This window comes from Triticum dicoccoides, chromosome 5A (assembly GCF_002162155.2).
Source record: "Triticum dicoccoides isolate Atlit2015 ecotype Zavitan chromosome 5A, WEW_v2.0, whole genome shotgun sequence".
NCBI lineage: Eukaryota > Viridiplantae > Streptophyta > Magnoliopsida > Poales > Poaceae > Triticum > Triticum dicoccoides.
This window is the reverse complement of record NC_041388.1, coordinates 430,456,711-430,482,358: the sequence shown is the minus strand read 5'-3', so window position 1 is coordinate 430,482,358 and position 25,648 is coordinate 430,456,711. Positions and strand designations below refer to the sequence as shown.

Genomic DNA, 25,648 nt, shown 5'->3' with positions numbered 1-25,648 from the left:
AGGTTTCTCATTGAAAAGTTCCTATTCAAGTATCCTTTTATGCTATTCAGAAATTCAGTATCATTTCCGATCAGCAATATGTCATCCACATATAATATCAGAAATGCTACAGAGCTCCCACTCATTTTCTTGTAAATACATGCTTCTCCAAAAGGCTGTATAAAACCATATGCTTTGATTACACTATCAAAGCGTATATTCCAACTCCGAGAGGCTTGCCCCAGTCCATAAATGGATCGCTGGAGCTTGCACACTTTGTTAGCACCTTTTGGATCGACAAAACCTTCCGGTTGCATCATATACAACTCTTCTTTAAGATATCCATTAAGGAATGCAGTTTTGACATCCATTTGCCAAATTTCATAATCATAAAATGCGGCAATCTCCAACATGATTCAGACGGACTTAAGCATCGCTACGGGTGAGAAGGTCTCATCGTAGTCAACTCCTTGAACTTGTCGAAAACCTTTTGCAACAAGTCGAGCTTTGTAGACAGTAATATTACCTTCAACATCAGTCTTCTTCTTGAAGATCCATTTATTCTCTATGGCTTGCCGATCATCGGGTAAGTCAACCAAAGTCCACACTTTGTTCTCATACATGGATCCCATCTCAGATTTCATGGCCTTAAGCCATTTTGCGGAATCTGGGCTCATCATCGCTTTCCTCATAGTTCGTAGGTTCGTCATGGTCAAGTAACATGACTTCCAGAACAGGATTACCGTACCACTCTGGTGCAAATCTTACTCTGGTTGACCTAACATGTTTGGTAGTAACTTGATCAGAAGTTTCATGATCATCATCATTAGCTTCCTCACTTACTGGTGTAGGAATCACTCGAACTGATTTCTATGATGAACTACTTTCCAATAAGGGAGCAGGTACAGTTACCTCATCAAGTTCTACTTTCCTCTCACTCACTTCTTTCGAGAGAAACTCCTTCTCTAGAAAGGATTCATTCTTAGCAACGAATATATTGCCTTCGGTTCTGTGATAGAAGGTGTACCCAATAGTCTCTTTTGGGTATCCTATGAAGACACATTTCTCCGATTTGGTTTGAGCTTATTAGGTTGAAGCTTTTTCACATAAGCATCGCAGCCCCAAACTTTAAGAAACGACAACTCGGGTTTCTTGCCAAACAATAGTTCATAAGGTGTCGTCTCAACGGATTTCGATGGTGCCCTATTTAACGTGAATGCGGCCATCTCTAAAGCATAACCCCAAAACGATAGCGGTAAATCAGTAAGAGACATCATAGATCGCACCATATCTAATAAAGTGCGGTTATGACATTCGGACACACCATTACGCTGTGGTGTTCTAGGTGGCGTTAGTTGCAAAACTATTCCACGTTGTTTCAAATGAAGATCAAACTCATAACTCAAATATTCTCCTCCACGATCAGATCGCGGAAACTTTATTTTCTTGTTACGATGATTTTCCACTTCACTCTGAAATTCTTTGAGCTTTTCAAATGTTTCAGACTTATGTTTCATCAAGTAGATATACGCATATCTGCTCAAATCATCTGTGAAGGTAAGAAAATAACGATACCCGTCATGAGCATCAACACTCATCGGACCGCATATATCAGTATGTATTATTTCCAACAAGTCTGTTGCTCGCTCCATTGTTCCGGAGAACGGATTCTTGGTCATCTTGCCCATGAGGCATGGTTCGCAACCATCAAGTGATTCATAATCAAGTGATTCCAAAAGCCCATCAGAATGGAGTTTCTTCATGGGCTTTACACGAATATCACCTAAACGCCAGTGCCACAAATAAGTTGCACTATCATTATTAAACTTATATCTTTTGGCTTCAATACTATGAACATGTGTATCACTACTATCAAGATTTAGTAAAAATAGACCACTCATCAAGGGTGCATGACCATAAAAGATATTATTCATATAGATAGAACAACCATTATTCTCTAATTTAAATGAATAACCATCTCGCATCAAACAAGATCCAGATATAATGTTCATGCTCAACGCTGGCACCAAGTAACAATTATTCAGGTCTAAAGCTAACCCCGAAGGTAGATGTAGAGGCAGCGTGCCAACGGCGATCTCATCAACTTTGGAACCATTTCCCACGCACATCGTCACCTTGTCCTTAGCCAATCTTCGCTTAATCCATAGTCCCTGTTTCGAGTTGCAAATATTAGCAACAGAACCAGTATCAAATACCCAAGCACTGCTGCGAGCATTAGTAAGGTACACATCAATAACATGTATATCAAATATACCTTTCACTTTGCCATCCTTCTTCTCCGCCAAATACTTGGGGCAGTTCCGCTTCCAGTGAACAGTTCCTTGGCAGCAAAAGCACTCAGTCTCAGGCTTAGGTCTAGACTTGGGTTTCTTCACTTGAGCAGCAACTTTCTTGCCGTTCTTCTTGAAGTTCCCCTTCTTCCCTTTACCCTTTTTCTTGAAACTAGTGGTCTTTTTGACCATCAACACTTGATGCTCCTTCTTGATTTCTACCTCCACAGCCTTTAGCATTGCGAAGAGCTTAGGAATCGTCTTATCCATCCCTTGCATATTATAGTTCATCACGAAGCTCTTCTAGCTTTGTGGTAGTGATTGAAGAACTCTGTCAATGACACTATCATCAGGAAGATTAACTCCCAGCTGAGTCAAGTGATTGTGGTACCCACACATTCTGAGTATATGCTCACTGACAGAACTATTCTCCTCCATTTTGCAGTTGTAGAACTTATTGGAGACTTCATATCTCTCAATCCAGGCATTTGCTTGAAATATTAACTTCAACTCCTAGAACATCTCATATGCTCCATGATGTTCAAAACATTGTTGAAGTCCCGATTCTAAGCCGTAAAGCATGGCACACTGAACTATTGAGTAGTCATCAGCTTTGATCTGCCAGGTGTTCATAATATCTGGCGTTGCTCCTGTAGTGGGTTTGGCACCTAGCGGTGCTTCCAGGACATAATTCTTCTGTGCAGCAATGAGGATAATCCTCAAGTTATGGACCTAGTCCGTGTAATTGCTACCATCATATTTCAATTTAGCTTTCTCTAGGAACGCATTAGAATTAAACGAAACAACAACACGGGACATTTATCTACAACAACATAGACATGCAAAATACTATCAGGTACTAAGTTCATGATAAATTAAAGTTCAATTAATCATATTACTTAAGAACTCCCACTTAGATAGACATGCAAAATACTATCAAGTGATTGAATACTTGCAGGATGAAAGATTCTTATTATTGTTAGCACCTCTGCTCTACCTTTTCAGGCTAGCTTCCCATCGCTCGAAGTACACTTCCGGTGCACTTCTCACTGGTCAAGCACTATCGCTTGATTTCTCTCATAACTCTTCCACCTACTCCTTTGAGTAAAGGAGAAGATTGTTGGATTGATCCCTCGATTGGGACACTGTAGGGAGCTTCTTCAGTTAGTGGGCAAGGAATTCTGCGGCTCAAGTCTCTGAGCTTGATTGCACATAGGGTGAGAGAAATCTACCTTCTACTAAGGTGAGGTGTACTGTGTGTAGGGCCCTGCTAAGTCTTAAAGACCAACTTGAGGACTCAAGCCAACCGCTGACTGACTTCTCGATGGCCCGAGAAAAGCAATTCGAAAACAAATCTAAGTAGTTCCACACACAGGGCTTTGTTTGAAAGACAGAGGTATGTTCGTAAAGGTAGGCTAGGCGCAGCGCAATCCTTAGAAAGCATACCTAGATTCAAAGCCCACTCTTTCCTTCAGCTTCCACCGCTGTCTTATGCGGCAAATAACCACCTAGGGAGTAGAAGTTTCTTATTTCGGTCTTTTCCTAGTTGTCTCTATTTCGATTGCATTCTATGTCAATAGGTTCGTTTTTGCTTTATCGATAACTATCTCCTCTTGATGGAAGAACAGAAATCTCATTTGATTCGCTAGGAATAGGAAAAATTGGAATAAGCAGAAGGGAGATTGGATTGGGACGACCAGTCGGTATTCGAAGATCCTTTGGGCTTAAATGAAATAGACTAATAAAGACATTCGCACAGAGCACACGATTCGCTAACTAGTCAGGATTCAGATTTGGTGTAGCATAGTTTGGATCAGTGATATCATGACCTGAGCAGGCATCCTTCACCTCGGAATTTCCCATATTATGAACAGTCAAAGTTCACGTGGATGCTGCTTTCTGTCTCGGATACTGGAATTGGCGCAACTGGAGCAATTATCCGAGATGCGGCGGGCATGTTCATTGCGGCCTGCAGTGTTATGCTCCCTCGGGCAATTGACGCGACATCAGCGGAAGAGAAACCAGTATCTATTGATGGCGAGCCCGGATAATTGAAACAAGCAAGATACCATCTCTTCTTTAACTAAACTGAACAGAGCAAACCTCAACCGATGCGGCCAAAGAGCAAGTGGACTGAACTGCTCTCCCTTACTATGAATAAAACGGAGAGTAGAACCGAACACTTGAAGCTCTAATTACCAGTATCTTTGGATACGGAGACCGAGGAAGAGTTCCTCCAATCTCTTTAAACACACTCTAATTGGGGGTCCAGATTCCAGGTCGGAACCCACGTTATCCCTTGTTTAAGGGGAATAGATGAGATCCATGGCATATACCTCGTAACTAACAGAGGCAGACCCGGTTTAATGACACCTTTCACAATATCATTAACCCGAACCTCGTCCTCAGCAGTCAGAGGCGTGATAATTGACGCGAACGTCCTCTTATACTAAATATCTTTTTATCAAGCTATTATGATGCTCGCTTCTCTTCGGTTGGATTCCTCTCGAAGAAGGAAATTGTGCTTCTTCAGTTCTACATTCAAATTATTGTGAGTAGATGGATACCAGGCCTTTTCTGAGAAACTTGGTTTCGGGAACTTTGTGGGATCCTTGGTAGAGCCATTTGGAGCGGAGGGTAATCGGTTTATGACAAAGACTGTGCTTTCAAACACGACACCCAGGGGAATGGAGGCTTTGTACATAGTTGCAAGACGTTGCTCTACAATGTCTCGGTGTTGACGCTCTGCGAGGCCTTACTGCTCCTTATCTCATTTCTTTGGAAAGGCAAACCTAATTCATATGGAACTCTTGGTACATTTCTTTTTCACTCTCGCCCCGGCGAAAGCACACAATGCAGATCCATGCATGGGAGCTAGTTCAATAGGCCTCTCGGTGAAATCGCCTACTTTACTTTTTATACGAAATTTGTTGCACCTAGATCTTCCATTTATTGGGAATTCGTTCGACGACCGTCTGATTCTAATTCACTTCCATCCTTTAGCCATGTCTCTTGATCGATACCATCCACGTGTCTTTTATTCTTTCTAAAAATAAAATGCATTGCGACTTCCTCTTTTCTGATTTGCATTCAAGTAGATAAGAGAAGCTTGTGGGGATCGTCAAGAACAAACTTAGACCAGTTCATATTTGTGCCTGCACAACTGAAGAGGTCAAGAGCAATAGGCCCGGATGCGCTCACCTTGGCCCAGGGTTGGCCCTTGAAAAGGATAAAAAAATATGAGATAGAGTGGAATTCTTTTCGCTATTGCATTCCCTGTAGATCGGTTCAGCCCATTTCTTGTAGCATACATTCGAAGAGAAACCATTTATCCAATCTGCAGCTGTACGCTGAGAAGGAAGGGGCAGCAGACCCGACCGTTGCTCGTACTCGGTTTTCTATGGAAGGTCCCGAGTCAGCTAAAAAACTAGAAAATCAACAGCGATCGATCTCAGGGATCAGCCCATCTGATCTTTTATTTGATTGGGATTGCGGTTTCGCTGGGCTTACTTTCTTGATGAGGTTTAAGTTATAGCAAGTAAGGCGATGCCTCCTCCCTGATTGCAGAAATTGTTGACTTTAGAAAAGGTTCAACAAGAACTATAGCAATAAAGGAGCTTCTCCAGTTCCACAGGTCAAGGTACAATGGTAGAACTTGTCTCCTTGAATGGCTACTTTGGGAAGACAGACCTCTCCCTCGCTTATCGCATGGCTGTCTTTCCCCTCTACGAATGCCCAAAATCGGGTCGATTTTGAAAAACATTCCCTCCGGCTATAGGCCGAAACCACGCTCAAGTGCTTCTATAAGTTATTTTTTACTCGAAAGCCGGTTGCTTTTTTTACGATAAAGCCGCCTCTACTATGCTCGCCATCAACTGATACTGGTTTAGCTTCAGCGGAAGGATGGGGAATCAGGAGAACATGGGGGGAGGAAGTAGCTACGCCTAACTCAAGATCTAGGAAATGCTTAGTAAGGTATCCCCGGTATTTACTGATTCTTGCTGTCCCTATATATCTGTAATGATCGCTCTGGCTCTGGGCCGTATGATCTTCGGGATGCAGAATAGGGGATCGCTTGTAAAATGGACCAGCTCCGTATCAACGAATCTTCTCCGTTCTTATTTTTACCTGTTGTATTATTTCCTAGGAGGAATACAATGCTCTTCCGTTCTTTCCAATGACAAACAGGAAGTCAGGTTTCAAATGTAATTCCGTGTTGGTAACTTAATTTGGGTCTGGGAGGCCGAAGCTACCGATCAAGCTCCATTTTATAGATTTTATAGCTCAGCCCTCTTTCTAACAATGAATCACTGATTTCCCCGATATTTGCCTCGGAAAGGGGAAACAAGATATCGATGGAATTTACCCACACCATCACCACTTTTGAAAGAGAAAATAAGTGTTCAGCTGACCCAAATTCCGATCGAAAAAACAAAAACTTATGGATTGAATGATTTCGACAAGCGAAATCGACTCGGAACCAAGGGGAACAAGACGAGATTCCGTGTTCACTTATCGATTCCAAAATGAATCGAATTCGTGAACTTTAGAACGATATTACTCCTCTTCCTTACGGCTCCCCTGTGCCTAGTGATTTCTCGTGCTCGATTCATCCCATTCGAGTATATCTACTCGGCTATCCTTAGAAAAGTCAAAAGATAAGGAGCTCAACCTGTGGAAATCCAACTACCATCGGCTGTCACATTCGTTCCCACTTACCGCAGGGATGGATCAAGTAACTGGTGATTCTTTTCAAGGTCAGATGCTTTTTGGGCTTATTTTCTAAAAAATCTTCATTTTGATCGAAAAAACCCGGGGTTAGGCGAATGTGCGGGTACTCTTGATCTGGCTGCTCCATGTAAATTTCCTCATCCAACTCCCCATTAAGGAAAGCCGTCTGCCCATCTGATGAACGAGAAGACCGTGCGAGGCAGCCCGTGATAGTAGTACTCGAATGGTGGTAAATCTAGCCATAGGTGAGTAAGTATCAAAGAAATGCCTACTTTTGCTGCTATGCGGATGGAAGACTTTTGGGCCTGGCATTACGAGAAATCGGGACAGTTCTCTGTCCGTTCTGCTTACCGGATGTTGATAAAAACGAAGCAGCGACGGGGTACCCGTGGATCCACTATGCAATAGACCACTCGGGTAGTGTTTCCATAGGCGACACGCAGAGCCCGCACTGTCAGATGGGAGAGCGCCAACGGCCTTTGGACGATGTCAGGAACGGGGGACCTTGAAGGATCAGGAAGAGAAACATCTGAGCCACCGTCAGACTCATCACCGTCGGAGCCAGCGTTGTCAGGCGCCTGAATAGCATGGGATCAGTCCATCATCGCCCGCAGCTTCACTTCACTTCAGTTCAGCTCAGCATACTAGGGAGACCACGGGGAATGTGAGAGTACTGACATATGACCCAATCGCGACAAAGCCTTGTGCTGCAACAACTGTGGCTAGGGATAAGAGTTCCTCGGCTGCAACTTCCAATAACTAAGCTCGCGTAAAAGTATTAGTTAGCGGGTCTTGGTTGAATAGTGGATCTTGGTTGAGAAACTCATAGATAGAGATTGATCTGTTTGCTCTCTGCTTAGTGGTTTCTTACTCGGTCTCCTCATCTGAATAGATGGTCGCACGCTTCAACTAGAATCCAAACCATAGTAGAACGGGGGCTCAAAAGGAAACTTCAGAGCTGGAATATATAATCTCCAGTAGTACACTTAGCCCTTCGGCCTTATTTCAACTTGAACATGAATTTGCAGCACATTTTGGCGTTATTATATTAACATAAGCATTGAACACTGACGGCTAGCCCATACATGCAAACACAAGAAATCAAACCAAACAAAGACACTTAGCATAGGAGTAGATCGGAATCAAACTAAGACAAAGAACACCTGACATGAAAACAAATGTCTCCGGACACTTATTGAATTTAAACCAACCTTAGAAAACTAAAAAGAGTCTACGGACTCTTCTATTCTAGTGAGATGCTAGACGAATAAAGAGCACTTGCTGCTCCACCCGCAGCGCTTCCTGCCTCTCCTCCAAACCCTCTATGCGCTCTCTGGTAGCGCGAATGCGTGCTTCTTTCTTTGCAGGATCCATTGTTCTAACACTTCTCAACTGGTTGTTTAGCACTCTATGGTGCCCTTCAATCTCATTTTGCAGTTGCTCCGTTTCGGTAGCAATTGCAGAAAGCCTGTTTGCGGTTGCAGCATCCATAGCAATGCGTGCTAGTACTCAATTTCTTTGTGATGAAGTGAAGATATCTATATACCATTTATAGAGTGGTAGAGTAATATCGCCATGCAGTACGAATTGCATGGCTGCATGCAACCTTTATGAACAAACAAACTTTGCAGAGCCGTTTCACCTAATCGATTCCGTCGGCGGATCATCCACGTCACGAATTGAATGGCAGACACAATTCTTACTAGTTCTCCGCCCTACTTTTTTCAGTTGAAGACTATCAGGCCTGGAAATGGAAACTTTGGACCCGGGAGACGGTTTGATGTCTCGTACATAGCCAGCCCAGGGCGCTGCCCATAAGGGTCACTGTATGTAGGTTTTCAGCTCTAAGGTCCCCACTCATCACAATCGTTGGCCCTCATCCCGCATTGGAGCATAGCGTTAGTATCTTTCGGTGTATCAACAACATAGGCACCTAATCTATTTGAACTTTAAACCACAAGGGAAGTTTTCACATAAGCAGCCTTTCTCCCGTTAAAAGGTGGGTACCTTTCCCTAAATCCTTCTCCCGTGCATGCTATTCTCCTGTTCCCCCGAAGGGCGGTATCAATACGGCAACCCGAAAGCTCGTTATCAAAGTGGTCTCTTCTCAAAAGCTTATCTGCCAGATGAAAACAAGTTCGTAGTAATAGGTGGCCGTTGAGCTCCTAGTTTGACTGTTGGTGCCAGACTAGAATGGAAGAATGCCCATAATACTGAAATGCAGAAGAATACCTCACTAATAAGAAATAGAGCAACACCCATTGTGCTTCCTTTCTTTTACTAGAGAGAGTAGTCCAAGCCTCTAAATATCTTGAGGGCTTTGTGTTGGATCTGATGGTTGAGCCTTTGTTCTTTGCGAGCCTTGCCTTTCTCTTTTTTGCTCTGCTGTGGAGTTCTTTGATGGTCTATCTTCGCACCTGGCGCTTCTGGCGCTTTCTTCCTTCCACCTTCCTCTTGTACTCGACTCTTCCCCGATCACTCCCCAACAAAGGCTTGCTCGTCTTCGTCATAGTCCAAACTCTTTCTCTTGTGACTGTGGTGCTTTCTTGAGCGATGACTTGGGAGGGTTCCGGTCACCCCTACCCGGGCAGACAACCTCCCTCATTCACATCAGAAATGGCAAAGATTCCATTTTGGAAAGTCAATCTCTTTTTGTATAGATATAAAATAGCAAAAGTACGGTTCGGAGTCTTTTCTTTCTTATTTGAAATCCAAATCGAAATGCCTCAACTTGATAAATTAACTTATTTCTCACAATTTTTCTGGTTATGTCTTCTCCTCTTTACTTTTTATATTCTCTTATTTAATAATAATAATGGAATACTTGGAATTAGTAGAATTCTCAAACTACGAAACCAACTGCTTTCGCGCCGGGGGGGGGAGGGGCGAGATCCAGAGCAAGGACCCTAAGAATCTGGAAGATATCTCGAGAAAAGGTTTTAGCACCGGTCTCTCATATATGTACTCCAGTTTATCCGAAGTATCCCAATGGTGTAAGACCGTCGACTATTTGGGAAAAAGGAGGAAAATCACTCTGATCTCTGATTTCGGAGAAATAAGTGGCTCACGAGGAATGGAGAGACAGATTCTCTATTTGATCTCGAAGTCCTCATATAACACTTCTTCCAGTCGGATCACTTGTTGGAAAAACATAATGCTCACACATGTTCCACACGGGCAAGGAAGCATAGTATTATGATGAAAATGAATGGAATACTCGGCAGAATAGGAATATTCCTATTAATGATTGTGACAGCTTTTATAGGATACGTACCACCTTGGGGTCAGATGAGCTTTTGGGGAGCAACAGTAATTACAAGCTTAGCTAGCGCCATACCAGTAGTAGGAGATACCATAGTGACTTGGCTTTGGGGTGGTTTCTCCATGGACAATGCCACCTTAAATCGTTTTTTTAGTCTCCATCATTTACTCGCCCTTGTTCTTCCTTTTGATTTAAACGTTCTCCCCCTGGGAGCTGCAGAATTCTGGCAGGGGCAACCCCCTTTTCCAGATCATGAAAATGTGGTGGAGAGTGATGATTCATCAACTGATTCATCAGGGAGTTCATCTGATGATTCATCAACTGATTCATCAGGGAGTTCATCTGATGATTCATCAACTGATTCATCGGATCTCGACACGGATTATGATGAGCTAACTGATGATTCATCAACTGATTCATCAGGGAGTTCATCTGATGATATGGACTGCTCTGAAGGAACACCCCCCTGAAGGGAATGAAAGCCGTCTGATAATCTTTCTATAGGTTCCCCGAAGAGAATGGAAAAATCACAGAAACACTTTCTATATGTTCTGTTATTTCGAGATTCGAAGAAGCAAGCAAGTTTTTCATATAGTTGTTTTTGTGTAGTGATCTCTGTTCATGGAGATCACGAGGCCACTGATACCCCATGTGGATAGGTGGGATAGAAGAGTGGGCATGTGGGCTTCTATCAAAAGAGGAAAAGATACCGCCACGCTCATATCTCCCTTCTCACCTCTGGGAGGGGGAAACTAGCACTTTCGCACTAGATGGTTAACTCTAAGTTTTTTTTGAAGTAGGTTGTTCAATGCTAGTTCAATGATTGAGCCATCTTCCTATCACCAATAACAAATGGATAGCATGCGTTGTGCAACCAATCCTACCCTCAGTTGTAGTAAGCTGAGTGTGATCCGCAAAGAGCAAAGTGTGTATCACATGAATTTGATAGCTCAGGCCTTGGAAGGACCTTTTTGGCACTAGACAGACTCTTTAATATCGATGGCAGCAACTACCCATTTTCTCAATCAGATTACTGCGTGTGCGCTTGTGTGCTCCAATCTTTAGTAAATAAAGCAAAGATTTCTGAGCTAGGAATCAGAGGAAATGCTCTGACTCAAATCCAGATACAATTTGATATGTCGGAGACCTGTGTGACTCCCTACATGTATTTGAAGAGTCCCTCAGGATCATATCACAATAAACTAGACTGGTCAGGATGCTCCAACTAACAATCTAGAATCCATACTTGATAGGATCAAGAATAAAAAACATGATATCAAGAATAGCATATTGAAAGATCCCAATCATTTTTCTTGATAACTTCTTCAACCTACGTATTTTTCGTATAAATTGGATCAATTATTAATAAAATAAGGAGCAAACATAGGTATCAGATATCAGGAACATAAGCTTACCCGGGAGAAATGCACTCTGTGTTAGTCCGATCACTTAGCTTTTGCTTTCGCACTCCCTACTGATGCCTATTGCATGACTCTCATTCAGTCAAACTAGAAACTGTGTTTACAGCTGGAACGATGAATGTAATCCTACTATTCTGGAAGGGTAGGGTCGTCTGAGTACGGTACTATGGACATCAGGGCATATTGAATATAGTCATATAATTTGGTGTGCTGATACACCCAGAAAGGTTTCTAACTACGCAAGGAAAATGAAGAAAGCAAGCCAAATACTGAAATGTATTAAGCTATCGATCGGGGGACATAACACTATGAGGGTTGTTAAGGCGGGGCTAGGAGCTTGATATGCTGCCGACTCAGAATCAAATGAGCACAGGGGACCCTAGTCCACATTCATATTTCTACCCACCGGTGGATGATCGGTCACCTTAGTTCCAATTTAGCTACTGTTCATTTTGTTGAACTCCAAGAAGGACCGATTGCTACGTACTCTTGAGAAACAAGATGTTATGACGCCGCTGTGCCCGCGGTCCAATGATCCACCTATGTTTGTGTCGGATCTTATCCATGCTGCAACCAGGCCGTGGAATATGGAGGTGGTCAGAGAACATATGTATGAGATGGATGCCGAGCAGTAGCGAACATTCCCATCAGTCATGTTGCCCAGCCGGAAAGAATGGAAGAGGATTTTTCGTATCACATTCGTACTGACTTAACAGGATCCGTCTCCCATAGTAATATTATGACAGTCTCTCTTGCCCCTTCGTACTTACTTGAAACAGGAATTTCTTGGTGCTCAACTGCTTATTCTGCTTTTCCTGGTACCGGTATAGATAGATAGAAAGCGCATTCAATCGAGAAAAGGATCAACTGATCCACCTCTTTACTTTTTGGTTTTTATTCGGCTGTTTCAGCATAGGTTGCATTTTAAAACAAAAGAAAAGAGCAAGTTCCCACAGGCGAAGAGCTGCTTCCGAGAAATCTTTTACCCCCTTTACGCCCTTTGGGGCTGCTAACAACGAGCTAATACACAGGAACGGCACGGCTCCTACACCGCTTAACTCCAATAATAGAACCTGGTCCCACATCCCTTGCATTTGATAATGAAACAATCAGAATTTATTGAATTGAAATATGTTCAATCTCATTTCTTTTACGTGGTTTTGGCAACTATCAATTATCTCTTTCCTCGGCTTCCTACACGGATATAGCCGTAAACGGTATCTAGTAGGCAACCTGGGAACTACATTAGCTTAGGGGGATCGGGTAGCGAGCGCTCTCCTCGGCAAAGCAGACAAGAAGCAATTCCACCATTGGGAACGACACGCCCCCTTCCCTAGGGCTAGAGGTATTTACACGCTGCATTGAACCTAACGCTAGAGCGAGTACTACGATGAAAATCACTTTTACGAGCGATACCTTTGTCTTTGGTGCTTGAGTTGTCCTCCCAGCGGTGTGGTCCTCGGTTTCGGAAATGACATATTGAACCGGTATCTTTAGTATATAAAAAATCCTTTGTTTGACGGCATCCCTCCTCTAAAGCTGCTTCCTTCCTTTCCGGTTCGTAGTGGTTACGAGCAGAAGTGCAATTCAAAGCGCATTCCATAGTTGTATTAGATAGTTTAGATATAGTGACCCACTAGTTCGAGATGCACTGACCTTGGCCATTGCCTGCTAACTACGGTCATTATATGTCAATTCGGATCGCACACCGGAAGCAAAGATCAGGGGATTGCCAACTTGAATGAATGTAATCCGGTTACGGTGTAGGGGAGATTTATTATTGAGTTGATAACGCACTCCGTTTACTAACATTGAGAACTATGCCATGGAATGGAATATTCCCATTTCCGATTGTTGAAAACAAATGCGACTTTCAAAAGGCACATCAAATGTATGGACACAACGATTTGCCCACGGATTCATTGATTCATTAGCTGTGCTGCTTTTGTGAGTTCCACTGGCGTGAAACTCCGAAGGGAGAGCCCGGAGGGAGCTTATTCATTCCTTTCGTGGCTTGCCATGGTTATTTCCTTGCCCATGGCACAGTCTGGTTATCTGTTTTGTGCCTCATCGGGCACCCAAGGGTTTCTCTTATGAATGGTGCGATCCGGCATCCTTGAAGCTCGGAACTCCTCTCTGGAATTTTGACCATGAAAATGCCATTTACCCTTAGCAATGAAGAAATCTATTGAACAATCTGTTTCATTGCAATACCTCGCTCTAACAACTCCTATTCCCACGGCATTACCACAAGGATTTCCTGTTTCCCCGATCCACCAGCTACGTTCGCACACTTCCAAATAGTAAATGCTCCCGCGGTTGGAGTTGAGACTTTCTTATCCCTCTTGTTACGACGGATCGAGCATATGATTCTTTTCTTGATTGAAATCATTCACTTTTCCTTGAAATCGTCACAAAGTAATTGGAAGAAGAAGTGCTTGAGAAGCTCATGGATATATTCTATGGTGGCTTCTCCAATAGTTCGAGCCATAGCTTCATTTCATTGTTTCTATAATTTTCTTCACTTTATCATTGCCCTCAAGTACAAGTAATTTCTGACAAACTTTCTTTCCCATGGTTCGGGTGGGCACGGATATGGATGGCAGGACAGGAGTGAAGATCCCTCAGCTAAGGGCTAGACCGGACGTTTCACTGTCTGATGACGAGTGGCACACAAATCAACCTGAGAAGGATTCTGCTAGGTCAAAAGTGTTTATATAAACGAATTGTTTAACGCCAAGATGCCAATAGCAATGATGGATAAAGCAACTCCCACGAGTAGGGCTCGAAAGCCGGGGACTCTCCTGGCAAAGAATCTGAACGATCTGAGTTCTTTTCTGAGAAAGAAGAAGATGCAAGGCATGGATCCAAGCCTGAAGGCGACGTGGAGTGTTATTATTATCGTTACTCCAGAGAATGGGAGGCACTCTCTTCTTGCAAAATGCAGTTATGAAATCTGTAATCTAGATGATTCTGGTTGAAGGGGACGATGCAGCCTAGCGGTTACGAACTTTTTGTTCGATTCAAAGGATTTCCACTTGAGTAAAGCTATGGTGGGAAATAAACTACCAATTAGGCAATGCGCGTCTCTATTTCTTGAATTCTCTGGTCTAGGCAACCCGAAAGCGTTGTTTAACAAAGACAAGTCTGAATTTGAAACGCAATCCGGCAGAGAAAAGAAACTTAAGTAACCACCAGTTGAAACTGAGCGAGGATGCCTCTCCTAATGGAAGTTACGGGCTCAAATAATACCTAATGGTAGGCAACTTTGCTACCCGAGCATCTCTTTCTTATTAAGAACGACATAAATGTTGATTTTCTACTCTCGGGAGTAGGTAAGGGGGACTATGCCCAATAAAATAGGGACTACGGTAGGCATGAAATGAAACTTCTTATCTTAGGTACGGAATTCCTCCACATTAAGACACCAATCTGCCCTTGACAAGTCAATAATCAATCACTAGATTTAGGATCACAAGCCGATGCGATGCTTCACGTCGAAATGGGTTAGTCTGCATCTGAGAGACCCCGCCTAGCTCTAAAATGGTTTCAACCTTTCCTCGACCTCATGGAATGAACTAACTCATATGCAGTGAGCATATTATCATAGACATCCCTCACGATAGCGAACTTGAAGAAGAAGCTGTTTCGACATCTACTTTATCCCAAGTGCAATAATGCTCCAAGTACGGGTTTTCGAATTCATTCCTCGCTGACCGCGCGTCATCTTCAGTTCACGATTGAGGCTCAGATGGAGACTGATGAGATACAGGCTCTGGCTAAGGTTGACATCCAGGCTCTGGACAAGCGATAAGAGATACTTTATGAAGGATCCAGCTAAGAAAATGAAATGGGTTAGTGGGAACAAGCAGCTAAAGCGCAAAGGTAAGGATGAGCTCGAAAAGTGCAAACTTGAATGATAGCTAGTGGTGGATTGAGACTTTTGAGCTTCTCCATCGATCACTTTTGCGGAAGCTGAGTCCTTTCTTTTTAAGCAAGTTCAAATCCAGCAAAAAACGAGTATCAATCTGTCCCAAGTGCGGACAGGAGAAGCCAGGTCGGATTACGACATTGAATTGAATTGAGTGGCCCCTTCCCTTCGCATCACAGCATCAACCCTGATCACCTCACTTTACGTCAATATTGGTGAGCATGCCACAAGATGTACGATTTGATTGGTTACTCAAGTGTCTAAGTGTAAGTTTTCAAGTATTCTTCTTATGATAGACTGAAGGCTTATCGGCGTGCGAAGGTTCTCTGGATTGGTTGTGGTGAGCGCTGGGCGAAGGATTGTCAGTGTAAAGCTACTGTTCAACTCCATGTTGTTCAGGAAATGGCGGAATTATCGCGGAGTACTGCTGTAGGCTATTCTATGTTACAGGACCATGATGACTCTGCTTCGGATCTAAGGGTACTCTCCGCTGAAGCTAATCAGAAATCTCCTGCACTCCGTTCCATTCAGTTAGCTTGCTCAGTAGTCCATAATTTGGATGTTACCCTCTTTTCTTGGTCGACTCGGGCAGCACTCATTCCTTTTTGAATGCATCATTGGCATCTCATATTGAAGCTAAAATTGTCATCTCCTGAATCTGTGCGTGCAGGCAGCATCAATTTATCACCTAATGGTATCTTTGTTCTACCGACACATACATTTCGATTTCCTTGGTCAACGGAAGTCACCTTTTCTTTTTCCTTGTTTTCGTCATGCGTTGATTCAACATTCGTTGGACTTTGTAGCTTCAAGGACGTAGTCATCCTCTCAAGATTCTAGTCATGATATTGCTTAAAAAGAAGCCCGACTTACCTATATTATCAAAGGACCCAGTCGAGCCCTAACTAGAAAAGTGCATGGGTGACCAAATTTAGGACAAAGTAGGCGCGGAAGATCCACATGCAACGAAACATCCCTCACGAGTTCCAAACCTGACCTTCTTTAGGCTGCTTCGACTACGGGAACCATAAGGAAAACGGAACACGAGCGGGAATGTGGGACTGGGTCCTTCCATATAGTTGGCTTGATGGCCCTTGTGGACAGAGTCTGTTCTCATTAGAGAATTGACCTTAGAACTTTGTGATCAAGACCCGTGGTTAGTCCAGTAGAAACTTGATCTCCGGAAAGGAGGTCCGCTTATTTACTTATCTGAAAAAGCAAAAGGTAGGTAGGCTGTTTCAGAGAAGAGTACGTGGGTTTTCACATAGCCGGATATGAAAAGAGACCCTAATGAGCAGCTTTTTTTTTATTCGTAAACCCTTCTTTCTGTGCTTATGGAATCAGCCAGTGGCAGGTCTTGGCGATTGAATTCATCCCGTTTTACTTTGTTGAGTGCGATCTGGTATTGACTTGCCCTTATTTTCCATCGATCGGGTAGTTAGTTAGGTCCCGCGGACAAGAAGTCCTATATACTGAAATAAGAGGGACTCCTTCCAGGCATCGCCGTTAAGGTGCTCTTTTGATAGATTTCTATACCTTCCCCTCCTTTTCCTCTGTATCCGGGCCTATGCGAACAGCTGCTTGCTTATCGAAGAAGTCTGCTCACATGATTGGAATATGGCTCCCGTATGCATGCTATTCTGGGACTGAGGAATGCCTTTCTATGGTGGACCCTGAGGTCGGACTCTTGCTGCTTGATTCAAAACCGGATTCAATAGCAGCAACATATTGATGATGGTGCCTGAACTACCTATTCTATTACCTTTTGGGAAGCCCCAAAGCCACATCAAGCCCTATGCTATGGGTCAAGGTACTCTCGAGACCGTCTGGATTGAAGACTATCAAGCACCGTAGGTGGTACCAGCATTCCCTGTCGATAGGGCATTCCAATCTCTGGGTAGCTGCCCGCCCTACTTCATTCCTATCTCCTTCGGCGTCAGCCCCATGTACCCCCTTAAACTAACCACTTGAATTGATCAGGATTTGTTAGGTTGAGTGCATTTTCTTCCAAATCCAGTCAATTTCAAGAAAAGTATCGAAAAATCCCGGGGTTAGGCACCTTTTTTCAGTGAAATCTTGTTTTTTTCCCGCATTAATTAGTTATGGGAGAATCCTTGCTTCCTCAATGCTCTTGCCTTCGCGGTCTTATTAAAAGAGACACAAGAGGTTTTAGCACCGGCATCTTTGGATCAAAAGATCATTCCATCCTAGAACCAACACGACGACTTCTCCTTGCCCGATTTGAAATGGTGATGAATATGAAATTAGGAATATATATGGACAGATGAATTATGCGTCATGGAATCCGGATCATTAAAGAGGTAGTGTAGACAGTTGTCTAAGTGTGATCTTCTTATATCCCCACGAACTGTTCAGCTTGATAGACCCAAGGGGAAATAGAATCTCGAAAGGACCTTTCTTGTCCGTAGCCCCGTTGGAATCGAGGGCTTGATATCTCATTGGCATGACTAATTGATGAGGCCGACTAAGTAGTACTCACAAGGTCCTTGATTTCTTGTTAGTCTGTATCTTTCTCTTTAATAGTATGGTATCCAGGTTCACCTATTTTTTTTCTGTTGTTGCTCTTCAGAAAACGCGTATAGTAAGTAGTCTTCGTCGATGGGACCTCCAGTGTATGCGTTACGAGGCAACTAGCATTTTGTCATTAAAGTTCGTGAAAGAATGTTTCATTGGAAAAACCAACGCCGACGTCAAGATCAGTCTCCTTTCCTTTCTCTTTTCGGGAGCAGAGCTGAAAAAGATGGGAAATTCCAATGATTCTTCGTTCATTATCATGTCGATTCCTCACAATCGCTCTTTGTGATGCTGCGGAACCATGGCAATTAGGATCTCAAGACGCAGCAACACCTATGATGCAAGGAATCATTGACTTACATCACGATATCTTTTTCTTCCTCATTCTTATTTTGGTTTTCGTATCACGGATGTTGGTTCGCGCTTTATGGCATTTCAACGAGCAAACTAATCCAATCCCACAAAGGATTGTTCATGGAACTACTATCGAAATTATTCGGACCATATTTCCAAGTGTCATTCTTTTGTTCATTGCTATACCATCGTTTGCTCTGTTATACTCAATGGACGGGGTATTAGTAGATCCAGCCATTACTATCAAAGCTATTGGACATCAATGGTATCGGAGTGCGCCTCTTAACGAGGGTGATTTAAGTGCAACGAAATGTACCGGTGGTTCGCGAAGCATCTGGCTTACCGGTCATCTCCCATTCCCGTCGTCGAGAGACTAAAAGAACTATAGCATGCCAGAAACGGGGAGTTGAGGTGGTTAGACCTATACCCCGAAATGCTCCCAGCATAGGAGCCTATGGTTCCATTCTTGTTATTGCTGGAGGTACACATACCTCTTCTCGGTGTGGTGGAGCGATATACGAAAAATAGATGCTAAGCCTGCAATGTCCGATAACGGGGCTTCAGTAGTGAATCTATCGGCACCACAGCAGTGGCATACAACTTTGGACCTAAGGGCTGGTCCCGTTACCTTTCGGAATGGGGGATCCCCGTTGGAAACAACCACGGTAGTAGTTGCGGAACTACTGGGCCAAGAGAGGACAACCTGTTGTTCCTGCTCCTCCTTCTTCGCTTCGGGGACGGAGGTCCTACGGTAGGTAAGAGCACGCACAAGCACTTGACCGAAGGGGACCAGCGCTTCTACTCCTCCACCGAGGAGCCGTTCTTGCGAGAAGCAAGGGATGTCGTGAACGGTGGGAGGTCAAAGAAAGAGAATTGACCTCTGAATACAGTGATCCTATGATCTAGATAGACTCCGTCCTTTTTTTTAGATAAGGGTGACTCAAGAAATTGGGGGTGGGACCTGCTGGCATAATGCAGGCTGGAACGTGGGAATTCGAGGTCTCATGAACGAGTTTTTTTTCGACATACTTTCCGGTCTTTTTTATGGATCCTTTTAGATCTACGGGCCGGCCGTTCACATGAGCATAGGGAATCTATACTCGAGCCTTCGACTTGGCCCCTGGCAGGATAGGTGAGGAATCACTCTTGAGATCTGATCTATTGGGGCCTACAACTTCGCCAAAGCCGACTAGCATCCCTTTCCGTGGTGAACTGGCCGTCCCATACCTTCATTTAGTCTCATGTGTGTTGAACATTGTCTTCCTCGGTTCCAGCTTCACTGATGTAGGTAGGGCTGGGCGAGAAAGGGTCCCCTCTTGCCTATTAGTAAGCGGGCCTTCGATTCCACCGGGGTCTTACGGTGTCATGGAGGGGGGAGAACTACCTAACTAAAGAAGAATAGTGCTCTTTATAAATAAGAGTAGGCGTGGAGAGCTTTTTGCGGGGAAACTTGCAAGTCAAGTTTGGGGGGAGGCGGGCGTCGACCCAACCTTATGAGTATTCGGACTATAACAGTTCCGATGAACAGTCAGTCACTTTTGACAGTTATACGATTCCAGAAGATGATCCAGAATTGGGTCAATCACGTTTATTAGAAGTTGACAATAGAGTGGTTGTACCAGCCAAAACTCATCTATGTATGATTGTAACACCCGCTGATGTACCTCATAGTTGGGCTGTACCTTCCTCAGGTGTCAAATGTGATGCTATACCTGGTCGTTCAAATCTTACCTCCATCTCGGTACAACGAGAAGGAGTTTACTATGGTCAGTGCAGTGAGATTCGTGGAACTAATCATGCCTTTACGCCTATCGTCGTAGAAGCAGTGACTTTGAAAGATTATGCGGATTGGGTATCCAATCAATTAATCCTCCAAACCAACTAAACCGGGGAAGCTGAAGCGGAAATGCAATTCTCGGGTGAGGGAAGGGGGAAGCTCCAGGAAGGCTTCGCTCGCTCGCTCAAAAAGCTCTAACGCTCGTTTACGAGTGGAGTGCATAAGTCCTTATTGAAGTAGGGTAAGGCCTTACTACACGAGCTCGTAAGTCAAGCACGGAACGAGCCTTGTCTACGAAGCTTCGCTTCATCATCTTGCTTGCTTCCGGCGAAGCTTAACGCACTATAACATAGGCATGCATGATGGTATGGTAGGAAGACTCCTTTTAAGGCCGACCACTACATAGGAGCGATAGGAAGCCAAGCCGTCAAAAGGAAAGGCGAGCAGCCCTTATTGCAATAGCAAACGGCCTACTTATAGCCCTATTTATACCCTTTCTCGGGGACTTCAACGGGCCTTACAAGCTCAATAAATTGCAATTCTTCACCTTTTCCTCAGACAGTGGGAATGCATTTTCTTACTTGATTGACATTGACAGATATGTGTACCACACCGAACAAGCAATATGTCATATGCTTGATGTACCAGCCAAGCCAGCTCTTTTTTTCTCAGTTCCCTTATCCTTAGCGCAAAAGTAAAAAGAAAATGAAAGAGAGTTTGTATTTGCAAATGCAAATGAATATGGATCTAAATAAATTAGATAATCAATAAATAAGAATTGGAATAATAGAAAAAATATCCTTCGCCCCTTATCTCTTCATCATCGTCGGTTCCGTCACTTGTGGTATTCGTTTAGAATCTTGTTGACCCTACTCGCTTACTCCTATTTTCCTTATTTCTTTTTCTACATAATTAATTAGAACTTTCTTGAAAGAATGGGGTTCTCTCTGGGGGGGCGCACCCTCTCTTCCTTTTTGAGAAAGATGGGCTTGTTTTTTTTTTCAATAAGTTCTATTGCTTTGACACATTTAGTATATAACATAATATGTATAAGAAAAGTACTAAAGGCGAAGGGCATTCTGTTGTACAGCTACTTTGGTATAGTTACAAAGGTAACCGGTAGGTGACTGTTGAATCGACAGTAGTTACGAAAGGGGGAAATAGCTCAGTTGGTTAGAGTGCTGGTCTGTCACGCCAGAAGTCGCGGGTTCGAACCCCGTTTTCCCCGCCCGATCTTTCTTTCTTCCCGAGGTCATACCTCTGCCACTTTACCCTGAGTTTCACTAAGGCATATAACCCCATTCGGGTAAGAGGAGCAAGCAATGGGGAACATCTATTTATATGCGTGTTAGCATCAACAGCATCTTTTTGAAAGTAAATTACATCGATCCTCGGTGCTAGGTACTCAGGTAAGTAAATCCTGAGGATAGAACTAGAGCAAGTAAGCTCATCGCACTATCAAGTCAGTCAGGAACTAGTCTGCCAAGCTTAAGAAGAAGTGAAAAGTAAGCAAGTTGTCATCTAGTGAGGGCTAAAAGACACGGAGAACATCCCCCCTCTATTTGCCAATAGCTTCCGCCTTCCTCTCTTTCATTTCATGTCAGTTCAGCCGAGCCAATAGATTCCATAGGCGGGTCAGTTATAGCTGTAGTAGCCTTTGATTAGGTCCTTTCAATAGACTTTCCGTAGCTATAATTCGATAGACTTTCCGTAGCTCAGTACTGCTGATCGTTGACGCCCACAACTGTACTTACGGCTGTACTTGTGAAAAGAGATAGAGCCGTCTCGCTATGACTCAAAGATGGTCAAAAAGCTAATAGATGGGCCACAAAAGGTAGAGGAGAGGGGGTAAGAAGAGTAGACTTACTACTGGATACAAGATAGGGTATACAGCTAAAAGGGTGAGATAGAGGAATGAAATGAGCCAGTGAAACGGTCCACGACCACAAGTATTGAGCTATAACCATAAAACTTGGGGAGTGCCTCAAGAAAATCCATTGAAATAGAAGACCCAGGTTGTAATGGAACAGATAAAGGTTGAAGAAGACCAGCAGGAAGGGTGTGCTCACTCTTGTTGAGTTGACACACATTACAGTGAAGAACAAACTTGGAGGGAGAAAAAGAAACCAGAAGGGACCCATTGTTTCTGTGCAAGTCGAACAATAATGGAAAAGCATCCAGTATGTAGCCGACATATGCCAACAACCCAAATGCACATATGCTAGTTAAGTTGAAACTCCTAAATTAAAGCGCAAGCAACAAAACTACTTTTTTGAAGGCGCGGAGCGTTGAAGAAGAGCATAGCTCGATTAACACAACTAGGGGCAATATGGTTCATTTTCCTAGAACACCACAACAAATGTCCCTACCAGTTGTTGCCAGTGAAGCTGAAACCATGGCTACCCCTCAACAAGCCTCTAGCTCTTATCCTAGGCCTAAACCACCTGAACCTCCAATTACCGTACCATTGGTACTAAATACGACCACCACTCACACCTATTCCAGACCTTTAAACCCCTGACCACCTAGACCTCTAGTAGCAAAGCAACTAAAAGACCCAATCACAAAAATAACCCTCTCTATCCCCCTCAAAACCTTGGCACGAACACTTGTTTCCAGCCACCTATGGCCTTCCTCACAGCTCAAAACATGATAATATTAGACCTAATCCTGCACCTCCACCACCACAACCAAGACCCAATTCAATACCAAATATCCAATTTTCCCAACCAATACTTTTGCCCTATGCTGGAAATTCCATGAAACCAGAAGTGCCAATATATACTTACCTTAACCAACCGCTTCCAACTCAACAGCATGACCCGTACCGATACCTGCAAGAACAAAGGCCGCAAAATCAATATCAATATGGGCAGCAGATACATCAACCTCCTAGAGTTTATTTTCCAATATTTGAAGGGGCCAAGGCTTGGATACAAAAGTGTGAACATTAATTTTCGGTGTACCAAGTTACGGATTGGTACAAGGTAGAACTTTCGGCTATGCACCTTAGGGGGAGAGCTGAAAGCTGGTACAACAGTTTCTTAGTGAATAGGGAACAAGTATCTTGGCAAGAGTGAATTCAAGAGATTGTAGAGAGGTTTGAGGTAAGAAATGTGGTTGGTGTAGTTGATGAGTTTAATCACTTGAGGCAAAGAGGAAGCCTAGAAGAGTACAAGTCACACACAATTGGCAGAATTGAGGGCTGCTATGTTGAGGTGCAATCCCTATTACGATGACAACCTTTTTCGACAAAGTTTTCTTGGGGGTATTGTAAATAGAGATAGATGTTTTGTCCGGCTCTGAGAAACAATTCGGCAACCCCGCTCTTCCCGTTGCCTCTTCCACATCTATTTTTGAAGCTTGATTCGGTTGAGTTTGAAGCAAGGATCTAATCAGATAACGCTTTGTTCTCCAATGAATGGAGGTGGAATAATTTATTGAGATAGAGAAAGCTACATCTCGACTTTATTTAAACGAAAGAAAAAGGTTAGTCCTGCTCCTAGACTTCCAATTCCAAGTAGTAGTAACGGAAAGGAACATGTTTAGGAGAACTTTTTTTATGTCTTTCTTATAGCGATCGCTGAAAGTCAGTCAATGCCCTGGCTTCAATGAATGAAGACCGATGGGCTACGAAGTGGAGATGATGTCGTCGTGTCATTGCTCGTGATGTCTTCACCAGGATTTGACTTACCAATGTGAAAGGTACCGTGCCAGTGGTTCTATCATTTAGATAGAGAGTGATCTTTCCTTCTTGTCGAAGAAAGATATGACGTTGGGAAGGGAAAGGGAGTAGAAACGTTTTCGTAGCCTTGGGGCGAAGGGCTGAGAGTTCCGCGATCCAGTTCTTTGAGCATACATAGGTTGAGGATGGAACTCCTATAGCAATCGATGTGGAAAAAGGCAACAGCTGAGAAAAGCAGAAAAAGCGAGTGAGATCTTGACTTTCTATTATCATACAACATAGAAGTATTTAATCAAATCAGAAAGAGCCCTGGGATTTGACCAAAACGGCATAATTGAAAGCTCTCGTCTCAGTCGCTCGCCTAAGAAAAGGTACCGGGTTGCTCCGTGATGACGAATAAGCAACCCAGCCCAATCCTTGCTTTCATAGAAAAAGGTGAATTTACTCGAATATTTGTTCAATGACTCAATATTTAGTAATCAAATCATGCGTTGGTTAGATCATTTAGTGATAAATAAAACGAGAATAAAGAGAGAGTCCTCACCTCAATATCGACAACAATGACCTGGCAAGTGAAGTAAAGTAAAAGCAAAGTAGATCCCGGTTGATGTCAAACGTTTTCAAATCTTACCCACCATATCCATTCATGCACGTTACTAGATGAAAAGTAAAAAATAAAGCAATGATGGTTTTTATCAGAGCCACTTTACAACCGGTTTAGCAACTTCTTCATGCCCCTATGAACGAAATATTTGGAGTTTGACAACTGGTTGACGCCGGTTGATACTCGAATGAATATATCGCCGGTAGATACTTGCTTTTCTAATGAGGTAGACACTTTTGTATGTTAAGGTTTCCACTTCAAACCATCCAGATTTACACTTCAATTTCTCGTTGTTGACACGGTTTACACTTGACTTCATTCAAACTGACACTTATGTATCTATCTAGGCGGGCGGGCACTTAACCAAACTCAGGTTGACACAAACTATACAAAAGTCTTAATTAGGGTGTTTTTTTCCGATCAACCTGAAACTCCGAACAGAACCGACCCTGACTAGACCTTTTCCCAAGCAACTCCGAATACTGGAAAATATGAATGAAATTCGATAAGAGAAATCAGAGCATGTTTCTAAATTTGTGATAACTACTTATTTATGAGTGAGAAATGCTTCATGCGAGCACCCTTGGCGGCCTGCTTTTGAGACAGGGAGGCCATGCTCGTATCTATGCTTTTCATCATTGGTCTGGTCTACTCGTACCCCACCCCACAAGGTACATCTTCGACTACCGTGCTTCTTATCTTGACACTATACATTCAGTTCAGTCAGTCCCAGAGACTTATCCTTCAGAAAAAGGTAATCCACCCATATTGGACTTTTCTTCACCTGGCCTCGCGGATTCAATACCGAATTCTCTTCGCATACCGGCCTGCTAATTCCGGGATTAGCTGTTCTCAATGACTGGTGGATGCCTCTTTTCTACCTTAGAAATCGTTTTTTTATGTACCTTCTCCCTCTCTACACCTTTTTTCCGCCTCGCCGCCCAGAAAGACCTATAGAAGAAGGAAGAATTCAATCTGTATACTCCAAGCGCCGTAACTATCGCACTTTCCAAGCAACCCTCCAATGAAGAAAGTGCAATTGAAACAATCAAGAACGGAAAAATAATTAGACTCCCTC

At 43.3% G+C, this 25,648-nt stretch overlaps 1 protein-coding gene, 1 non-coding gene and 1 pseudogene across 2 annotated transcripts; all 3 read left to right on the top strand.

Annotated features, from left to right (window-relative positions):
• Positions 1-9,590: 9,590 nt before the first annotated feature.
• On the top strand, positions 9,591-10,379 carry LOC119297549 (annotated as a pseudogene).
• A 7,828-nt stretch (positions 10,380-18,207) lies between these two features.
• Positions 18,208-21,188, top strand: LOC119302095 (cytochrome c oxidase subunit 2-like). The gene is made up of 2 exons (XM_037579113.1): positions 18,208-18,777; positions 19,995-21,188. Exons 1-2 carry the CDS (start codon positions 18,390-18,392, stop codon positions 20,387-20,389), a joined length of 783 nt encoding a protein of 260 aa, XP_037435010.1. The 5' UTR covers positions 18,208-18,389; the 3' UTR covers positions 20,390-21,188.
• Positions 21,189-21,435: 247 nt separating this feature from the next.
• TRNAD-GUC lies at positions 21,436-21,509 on the top strand. The gene has a single exon. It is a non-coding gene; the product is annotated as a tRNA-Asp (tRNA).
• The last annotated feature ends 4,139 nt before the right edge of the window (positions 21,510-25,648 follow it).

Bases quoted from the DNA above. Each gene is read 5' to 3' on its own strand.
- LOC119302095 (XM_037579113.1), top strand. From the start codon at position 18,390: ATGATTCTTCGTTCATTATCATGTCGATTCCTCACAATCGCTCTTTGT. The intron at 18,778-19,994 runs GTGCGCCTCTTA...CGTCGACCCAAC, and splicing joins TGGACATCAATGGTATCGGA to CTTATGAGTATTCGGACTAT.